Source organism: Misgurnus anguillicaudatus, unplaced genomic scaffold (assembly GCF_027580225.2).
Source record: "Misgurnus anguillicaudatus unplaced genomic scaffold, ASM2758022v2 HiC_scaffold_33, whole genome shotgun sequence".
NCBI lineage: Eukaryota > Metazoa > Chordata > Actinopteri > Cypriniformes > Cobitidae > Misgurnus > Misgurnus anguillicaudatus.
The window spans coordinates 4,548,330-4,559,038 of record NW_027395283.1 but is presented as its reverse complement, the minus strand read 5'-3'; the positions used below and the strand labels follow the sequence as shown (position 1 = coordinate 4,559,038).

Here is a 10,709-nt window from a genome sequence, read left to right as displayed (position 1 = left end):
TACAGGATTTATTCAGTGCTGTATAGTTTTAAAAACATTGAAAGGGGGAACTTAGGTCAATGCACAACTTCATGATATGCTAATGAAAGGCCCACGCACACTGAATAAAAAACTTGAAGCCTTGCGCTCATAATCCACTCTAAAACAATACAATTCCATTATCCGTATTTTCCTACAGTGCTTTATCCAGTTTGCATTGATACAAACCAGCTTAAGGTAGACATAAAAGATAAAGATCATAAAGGAAAATTTATATATACAATACATGATATTATCATGATCATAAGATAAGTACATTATTGATGCTAAGCGTAAAAATTATTATCTGTAATCAGAGATCTTCATATATGTTAAACAGGCATCTACTGTACAGGCCAGACATATGGGGGTGGTTTCCCCGACAGGGATTATCTTAAACCAGGACTAGGCCTCAGTTTAATTAGTTTTAACAATCATGTATTACTAAAAACATTACTTGTGTGCATTTTGAGGCAAAACAAAGGGCACTAATGTATTTTAAGATATGTCAGTGCAACTAGTTTTTTAGTTTGGACAGCTCTTACATTTATTTTAGTCAAGGACTAGTCTAATCCCTGTCTGGGAAACAGGCAAGAGCCAATTATGATATTGTGTGTGGTATTAATAAAACAGAAATATAATAATTCATATTTTATTTGTCTAATCTTAATATTTCAATAGGTACACTGAGTAATACAGAAGTTTTAATTTATTTAAAAACCATGAAACCGCACTCTCTCGCTAATCTTACAGTATTGCAGTACCCGTATTTGCCGATAGGTGACAGCAAAACTCCGCCTATGATGCTGATCGACTCGAGCATCTCTGGATAGTAAAGATGACTGAATTAATGACAACTATATCAAATATAAACCATTAAAGAAACAAATCTAAAAGCTTCATATATCTACAGTACATTGATGCTTTAAGAAAGGACGATGTAACTAAATAAACTTTTTCTGAGACTCCAGGCATTTATTTAATTTTATCTAGCACTTCAACGAAATTAAACACGAGTAATACCTCATTAAGTTTCACTGTTTAGTTTGATTTAAAATATATTATTATTATTATTATTATTATTATTGCTATGTTACTTTCCATCTCCCTGATTTAATTAAGAAATGCATTGTCCCCCTCTTTTTACCAAAGCAATGTAACGTTACAGTACTGCTAAAGGACAATGAGACTAAGATCATATAAACACTAACCTGCTAAAATGACGTAATACATGTACAATAGTGGTCTTGTGGTGGTCTGTGCACGCGCGCGCCGCTGTTTTCCCGCATCATTTCCAGGTCAGACGCGCGTTGTTTCCTGTGCGGCGCGTCTGGACTAAAGATGGCCGGAGATGGAGGCGCATTGAAGGATATCAATGAGATTAAATCTCAGTTCCGGACACGAGAGGGATTTTACAAGCTGCTCACCCTCTCAGACTCTCAGCAGCGGGCCGGACTGCCGCGGGGACCTTCAGCGAGCGTCACGGTGGGACCCGGAGCGACCACGGGCTCCATCCCGGGCGGCGGTGCTGGTGTCGGGCTGGTGCAGGGGCCCGGGTCCGCCGCCAACTCCTCCCCGGGTTTCTTGCCGCCGGTTCGGGTGTCGATGGTGAAGCTGAAGCCGGAGGACCCTAGCGAAGATTCGGAGCGCGTGTGTTTTAACATCGGCAGGGAACTTTACTTCTACACCTACACAAACATTAAAAAGGTAAAGACGGGTGCGAGCATCTCTTCATTCTCATCATGGCTACTGAAACTGCAACGATGCGCTGAACTGTTGCTTTGACAGCTTCTTGTCGACTGTGCTTGGGATCGGTATCGATATGAATGACTTATTTCATCAACTTATTGTCATTGTGTGGATTAAAATAAACAATACAAAGAGCATCTAAACAATATTAATATCAAACTGGGTTACATTTAACATTAGAGGGAACAATTGTTGTTATACGCAGTGATTTGCACCGGTTTGATATGTGCACCTGTTTGTGATGTGCACCGGTTTGAGATGTGCATACATTTGTGATGTACGCCTGTTTGAGAGGTGCACAGATTTGAGATGTGCGCTTGTTTGTAATGTGCACAGGTTTGTGATTTTGCACAGGTTTGTGATGTGCACTTGTTTGAAATGTGCACAGGTTTGTGATTTTGCACTGGTTTAAGATGTACGCCTGTTTGAGATGTACGCCTGTTTGAGATGTGCACTTGTTTGAGATTTTGCACAGGTTTGTGATTTTGCACTTGTTTGAGATGTCCACAGGTTTGAGATGTGCACAGGTTTGTGATGTGCACCTGTTTGAGACGTATGCCTGTTTGAGATTTGCACTTGTTTGAGATGTGCACTTGTTTGAGATTTTGCACAGGTTTGTGATTTTGCACTGGTTTGAGATGTGCACAGGTTTAAGATGTACGCCTGTTTTAGATTTGCACTTGTTTGAGATGTGCACTTGTTTGAGATTTTGCACAGGTTTGTGATGTGCACTTGTTTGAGATTTTGCACAGGTTTGTGATGTGCACCTGTTTGAGACGTAAGCCTGTTTGAGATTTGCACTTGTTTGAGATGTGCACCGGTTTGAGATGTGCACCTGTTTGAGATGTGCATACATTTGTGATGTGAACCTGTTGTAGATGTGCATAAGTTTGTGATGTGCACCTGTTTGAGATTTGCACTTGTTTGAGATGTACACCGGTTTGAGATATGCACATCACAAACCTGTGCAAAATCACAAACCTGTGCACATCACAAACCTGTGCAAAATCTCAAATCTGTGCACCTCTCAAACAGGCGTACATCACAAACTTATGCACATCTCAAACAGGTGCACATCTCAAACCTGTGCACAAGTTTGTGATGTACGCCTGTTTGAGAGGTGCACAGATTTGAGATTTTGCACAGGTTTGTGATGTGCACACTGCACAGGTTTGTGATGTGCACAGGTTTGTGATGTGCACAGGTTTGAGATGTGCACAGGTTTGAGATGTGCACCTGTTTGAGATGTGCATAAATTTGTGATGTGCACCTGTTTGAGATGTGCATAAGTTTGTGATGTGCACCTGTTTGAGATGTGCATAAGTTTGTGATGTGCACCTGTTTAAGATGTGCATAAATTTGTGATGTGCACCTGTTTGAGATTTGCACTTGTTTGAGATGTGCACCGGTTTGAGATATGCACATCTCAAACAAGTGCACATCACAAACCTGTGCACATCACAAACCTGTGCAAAATCTCAAATCTGTGCACCTGTCAAACAGGCGTACATCACAAACTTATGCACATCTCAAACAGGTGCACATCTCAAACCTGTGCACAAGTTTGTGATGTACGCCTGTTTGAGAGGTGCACAGATTTGAGATTTTGCACAGGTTTGTGATGTGCACACTGCACAGGTTTGTGATGTGCACAGGTTTGTGATGTGCACAGGTTTGAGATGTGCACAGGTTTGAGATGTGCACCTGTTTGAGATGTGCATAAATTTGTGATGTGCACCTGTTTGAGATGTGCATAAGTTTGTGATGTGCACCTGTTTGAGATGTGCATAAGTTTGTGATGTGCACCTGTTTAAGATGTGCATAAATTTGTGATGTGCACCTGTTTGAGATTTGCACTTGTTTGAGATGTGCACCGGTTTGAGATATGCACATCTCAAACAAGTGCACATCACAAACCTGTGCACATCACAAACCTGTGCAAAATCTCAAATCTGTGCACCTGTCAAACAGGCGTACATCACAAACTTATGCACATCTCAAACAGGTGCACATCTCAAACCTGTGCACAAGTTTGTGATGTACGCCTGTTTGAGAGGTGCACAGATTTGAGATTTTGCACAGGTTTGTGATGTGCACACTGCACAGGTTTGTGATGTGCACAGGTTTGTGATGTGCACAGGTTTGAGATGTGCACAGGTTTGAGATGTGCACCTGTTTGAGATGTGCATAAATTTGTGATGTGCACCTGTTTGAGATGTGCATAAGTTTGTGATGTGCACCTGTTTGAGATGTGCATAAGTTTGTGATGTGCACCTGTTTAAGATGTGCATAAATTTGTGATGTGCACCTGTTTGAGATTTGCACTTGTTTGAGATGTGCACCGGTTTGAGATATGCACATCTCAAACAAGTGCACATCACAAACCTGTGCACATCACAAACCTGTGCAAAATCTCAAATCTGTGCACCTGTCAAACAGGCGTACATCACAAACTTATGCACATCTCAAACAGGTGCACATCTCAAACCTGTGCACAAGTTTGTGATGTACGCCTGTTTGAGAGGTGCACAGATTTGAGATTTTGCACAGGTTTGTGATGTGCACAGGTTTGTGATTTTGCACAGGTTTGGGATGTGCACAGGTTTGGGATGTGCACCTGTTTGAGATGTATGCCTGTTTGAGATGTGCACTTGTTTGTGATGTGCACCGGTTTGGGATGTGCACAGGTTTGTGATGTGCACAGGTTTGTGATTTTGCACAGGTTTGGGATGTGCACAGGTTTGTGATGTGCACAAGTTTGTGATTTTGCACAGGTTTTAGATGTGCACCTGTTTTAGATGTGCACAGGTTTGTGATTTTGCACAGGCTTGTGATTTGCACAGGTTTGTGATTTGCACAGGTTTGTGAATGTGCACAGGTTTGAGAGGTGCACCTGTTTGTGATGTGCACAGGTTTGAGATGTGCACCGGTTTGTAGGGCTATGCAAAAAATCACCTGCGATTCTCACGCTTTTTTATTAGTAAATCATTTATTTTTGTTGACCATGATGTTTGTGTTGGCTCAGACCGCAGGGGTTGCTGCAGGAGGGCAGACTGACTCAAAAACACATATCTGTCATTTAGTTTAGTAGTGTAATGGTGATCATCTCAGCTCACTAGTCAATACAATACACAGCAGTGTGTTCACGGTACCCTACAATCATGATATTGTGAAAAAATGTGAAACATAAACCTAATATTCAAATGACCATTATGATTCGCGGTGTGTGTATGTACAAAACACATTAAAACACTGAACGAAATTCATTTCAAACATACGTGGATAACCACAAGAGGTCAAACTTGAACTGAGATCAGTCACCAGTGCATCATGTCTGTCAAATTGGTTACATGTATAGGTACAGTAAACAGAGGTTCAGTTTGTCTTCTGGATAATGTCTGTGGTTTCATTCAGACTTTATTTGTGTCTCAGAGACCTAATCATATTCTCTTAACATACAGACATTAAGTCTGATAACTCTTCAGATACAAGACACTGTACTGGAGTGTGTGACAGTCGTATTGTATTATTATTATTGTGATGATAACACTCACAGTGTGATCTGTCTCTGTGTGCAGGCTGTGGATCTCAGTAAACCTATAGACAAACGCATCTATAAAGGAACCCAGCCTACGTGTCATGATTTCAATCAATATTCTGCTACAGCTGACAGCGTGGCTCTCATCGTGGGCTTCTCCGCTGGACAGGTGCAATATCTGGATCCCATAAAGAAAGAGACCAGCAAGCTCTTCAATGAGGAGGTGAGGAGAAACGTCTGTAATATTAACCTGTGTCTATAACATCTGTCTCAGGTTACTCTTTTCTAAGCAGCATTTTTAAATGAAGTCGCCAGCCAGCACCAGTATTTTTTTCAGGATTTTCACAAAGGTTTAAGACCGTCTAGAAAATGTTCTGCTTTAAATATATAAACATACAATACTGTTTATCAAACGAAAGAACAAACCATCTAAAACTCGTTTCATCATATCTTTATTTGTTCCCTTTTATCACCTCCAACATTTGGAACAAAAAGCTGAGATAATTGCATTTTTGTAAAAGACTTTTGTTAGAGATCAGATTCAGAGCAATGATCAAAACATACAAAGAGTTTTTACTGTTTTTGGATCAGTGGATGCTTCAGTGTTTTATGAGTTTGGTAAGAGCGTCACCTGGTGGATAATAGAGGAAATATGGATTGCCGTAAAAAGCGTTTTCTCTTAACTGATGAGATAAATTGTCAATGGCGGGGAAAGAGTTAACATCAAATCTTTAAACTAAATAGTCTATGAAGACACTACACTGCTTATGATTATATAACCTTGATGTTACACCTGTACACTGTTTTGCTTTTGGTCACACTGAGCCCATCACGTTAAATGAAATTTAAATTCACTTTATGTTGTTTGAACATAACTGTGTGTCATCTGTGTGTGTACACAACCTCCATGATAAATATTTGCCCGCCGACGTCACCTTGCACATGCCCCGCCCACAAATGTTCAAAGACCACAGTTAAATCATCATTTATATTTTAAATCTTCTTCACATAATTCATTACTGCACGTTCATTATGAGCAATGAAATAAGGTTATTGTCTATATAAAAGCACGTTTTTCGGTATAGATAACAGTAAACAGGGAGTAAAGCAGAAACTCATTTCCATTAAAAGCGACAAACACACACTTTTTCCTGCACACCCAGAAAAGGGCCTTTTTAAGATGGGATAATAAATGATCAGTAGGGTATTTGGACCTGAAACTTCACAGGGACGTTCTGAGGACACCTGAGAGACTGATATTACATCTTGAAAAATTGCCATATGTGGTGACCTTAAAAACTTAAAGACAAACCCTGACCAGAGTTAATAAAACCCCTGATCCACCTCATAGTTCAGTAAGAGGAAGATATTTTTACCAGAAACAGCCTCAGTCTGTCCCAACCATTTTGTAATTTCCTCAAGGCAGTTTGAATTTGTCAACTTATTGAAAACAAGAAGTTACTCGTACCGAACCGGTCTCATTGAATATTGTAAAGAAAATTTGGAGACAGAGATAAAGCTGAAGGAGGTGGTGATGAATTGATTTGCTGCGCATCACTGACCCTCGCTCTCTTCTCTTTTTCTCAGAGGTTGATAGACAAATCAAAGGTTACGTGTCTGAAATGGCTTCCGAAATCCGACAACCTTTTCCTGGCGTCTCACGCCAGCGGTCATCTCTACCTCTACAACGTGGAGCACCCATGCGGCACTGCAGCTCCTCAGTACTGCCTGCTGCGCCAGGGCGAGGGATTCGCCGTCTACTCCTGCAAAACCAAGACACCTCGCAATCCTTTACTCCGCTGGGTGGTCGGTGAGGGCGGGCTGAACGAGTTCGCCTTCTCACCCGATGGTGTGCATGTCGCTTGCGTCGGTCAGGACGGCTGCCTCCGTGTCTTCCACTTTGACTCGATGGAGCTGCAGGGCGTGATGAAGAGCTACTTTGGTGGCCTGCTGTGTGTCTCCTGGAGCCCGGATGGCAAGTATCTTGCCACTGGCGGGGAGGACGACCTGGTCACCGTGTGGTCGTTTGCTGAAAGTCGCGTGGTGGCGAGAGGTCACGGTCACAAGTCCTGGGTCAACGTTGTGGCTTTCGACCCCTTCACCACCAACCTGGAGGACGAGGAGCCGATGGAGCTCAGCGGCAGCGAAGAGGACCTTCAGCAGGGGGCGCTACACTTCGGCCGTGTGCGCACCAGCAGCACGCTGTCCCGTCTCTCGCGGCATAGCTCGAAAGGCGGCGCGTCGTCCGTGTCGTACCGATTTGGATCCGTCGGGCAAGACACGCAGTTCTGTTTGTGGGACCTGACGGACGACGTCCTCTACCCGCGGCTGCCGCTCTCCAGAGCCCTCACCAACACCTTCGGCCCCACGCTTCCAACGTCCGGCTCCGCTGCTCTCAACAGTGCCGGCGGTGGAGTTGAAGGTCACCATCACCCTTCCAACCCCCACCAGACGTCCACGCTACCCCTTCCACTGCCTCGCTCGCTATCTCGCTCCAACTCACTGCCGCACCCTGCAGTCGCCAACGCTTCCAAGAGCCAGGGGTCCACAGAGGGTGGGGGAACAGGTGGAGGCGGCGCAGGCGGAAGTGCCCCGTTCAGCATCGGCCGCTTCGCGACGTTGTCCCTGCAGGAGCGCAAATCGGACAAATCAGGGGCGGGAGGGGAAAAGGAGCACAAGCGCTACCACAGCCTGGGCAACATCAGCAAGAGCAACGACAAGATCAACGTCGCCCCGCGCAGCAACCGACTGGACGGCGCTAAGGTTTTGGGCACCACGCTGTGTCCTCGTATGAATGAGGTGCCTCTGCTGGAGCCGCTGGTTTGTAAGAAAATCGCCCACGAGCGTCTCACCGTACTCGTCTTCATGAACGACTGCATCATCACCGCGTGTCAAGAAGGACTCATCTGCACCTGGGCACGACCTGGCAAAGCGGTGAGTCCGCATTTAAAGCTTTATTCAGTATTTTGCATGTTGGTTTTTAAGCAATAATCTTACCGTCAATGATAAAATAAGTAGGATATAATACAAAAATGTAGTTTTTCTAAAATGTATCATTAGCAGGTGTGTTGACGTCATGTATTAACTCCTGCTGTTTCTCATCTGATGTCAGCATCCGCCTCAACCGCTGTCGGCACAGAACGGGAACTCGCCGAGCGGGACGGTGGTATAACCCAACCAGCCTCTAACCGTCACAGTGTTACCAACCTCCACCGAACCAGCCCTGTTTAGATCAACAAATCAACGTCACCGCACGCACACGCCGTGAACACAAACCTGAACTCTGATCCTCGACAGAGACTTCTGCACGCCGGTCCTGAGATCTCATCTCTCTGATCTTTGCTACAGCCACGGCCGTTGTGTTTTTTATTTATTTATTCCATCATTCAAATGATTTATATTGTATATATTTAGACAACTCTATAATGGAGGAGGACAACGTGTATTGAAGTATTGAACTGAAATGATTAATATATAAAAGTCTGCATTGTAAATAGTGACACGTGTGCAGGATTTTGATGGATTGGTGATGTAAAGCTCATCTTTTGCATTGGACTTTGAGTAACACAAAGCTCAAATGCTAGAAAGTTCATGTTTTATAAATATGTTTTAGTGAGGTGAACAGCTGAATGTTTTTAGTGTGAGCTCCATCATTTGTCTTGTTTATGTCAGATTTTATGTCAGTAGTGAAGTAAACACATAACTCTTGTAGCAACGCCTGCTGTTGCCTCTTGCGACATTTTGCACATTTTCAGGTTGATTTGATGATCACTGAGCTTACTGAAGATTTCTTTATATATTCGTGCTGTCTTATGTTGTTAATTTTTTTTAAAACATCAAACATTAACCATGCAAGCATTATGCAGATGAATATTATTAGCATCTTCAATGCTCGTGTAAATAACACTGTTAATGGATATCACACACATACTGTCAGCCGCGAGGTGTCTTTTATATCAGTTTGCAGCCCTGATGTCTGTTCACGTATTCATTGTAAACTAACACTTGAAGAACAAATCATCTTCTAATATAAATCCACCTGCTGCATTAAAGTAATGTACAGGTGAGCAAGCATAAACATTCATGCCTGTATTATAATATATGATACTGCTAAATAAAGTCAAGCTATTCAACACATTCACACCATCATTATGATCAACACCTCGCTCTTTTCCTTTAAACGTGTGTGTTTTTATTTCAGACTGTAACAATGTCATTCATCTTTGTTGTTAACTGAAGAAATGTTGTGGACCAATGGATGTTAAACTTTCTTATGTGCACTTTTCTAAACTACTGCTGACAATTCATTTCTTTACTTAATTTAGTTTTTTTTTAAGTGCTAAAGCATAATTTATGTTTGTAGTATGAGAACAGTATGTCAGTATATAACACAAGGGAACACATTTATGAACTATCTACAGTAAACATTCAACTTTATTCACATTGACTTTCTGTACAGTGATAAAGAGATTCACTTTCGACGCATGTCTTTTTTTTGGCTGACAATATCACAATAACCAGTTTGTATATGGAAATCTGTTATTAAAACATCAACTCCTGCAGTGGACTGATTGTTAATATTATTTAACATCTTTATGTTCATCTATCTATTATTTATTAGGTAGATTATTTATAAGTTTCTTATAAGAATACATTGGCCAATATGCTAAATACATTTTGTATTAAGTGAAGCTTAGTTAAATATGTTTTTGAATTTAAAAATATATTTAATTTTAACTTTCATATATCAACATATATTTCAAAATGCATTTCAGGGGCAACAAATAATTTTTTAATTTTATAACCCATAAAGCAAAAAATATAGGCTGTTTCCTGGCCAAAATATCAAAGTATGTATAAACTATTAGTATTAGTATATTCTTGCAGTTAATCAGAAGTATATTTTTAAATACTGCATGTAGTCAAGATTTTTATCAGTTAAAACGTGGCTTTTACACTGAAAAAAATGATTCATTGAATTTAATAAAAAAAATGTAAGGTAAGTGGTTGCAATCAATTCATTTAAGCTACATTTAAACAAAAGTTTTATATTTTATTTTACTTTACTAATCTTTTTTGTTTAAATGTAGCTTAAATCAATTTATTGCAACCACTTACCTTAAAAAATTGATTAAATTCAATGAATCATTTTTTTCAGCATCATAATCACTTATGTAAAAGTTTTACCTGTCACAGTCATTTCTTCTTGTTTTTAGTCAGCTACCTCTTTGCCTCATTTAATATACCCGGATCTATGAATATGCAAATTAGTCTCCGCCTCTACTCAATCGCACAGCTACAATTTTATAGAGAAAATACTCACAGCAATGGTGTTGAATGATAAATTTGCACAAGGCTTGTATTAAAACATATTAAAAACATCACATTGACATATAAACAACAA

General features: G+C 41.1%; 1 protein-coding gene across 1 annotated transcript; it reads left to right on the top strand.

Annotated features, from left to right (window-relative positions):
* The first annotated feature begins 1,224 nt into the window (after positions 1-1,224).
* Positions 1,225-9,858, top strand: LOC129438767 (WD repeat-containing protein 20). Its single transcript, XM_055197686.2, has 4 exons — positions 1,225-1,725; positions 5,346-5,528; positions 6,893-8,239; positions 8,418-9,858. Exons 1-4 carry the CDS (start codon positions 1,360-1,362, stop codon positions 8,475-8,477), a joined length of 1,956 nt encoding a protein of 651 aa, XP_055053661.1. The 5' UTR covers positions 1,225-1,359; the 3' UTR covers positions 8,478-9,858.
* Positions 9,859-10,709: the final 851 nt, after the last annotated feature.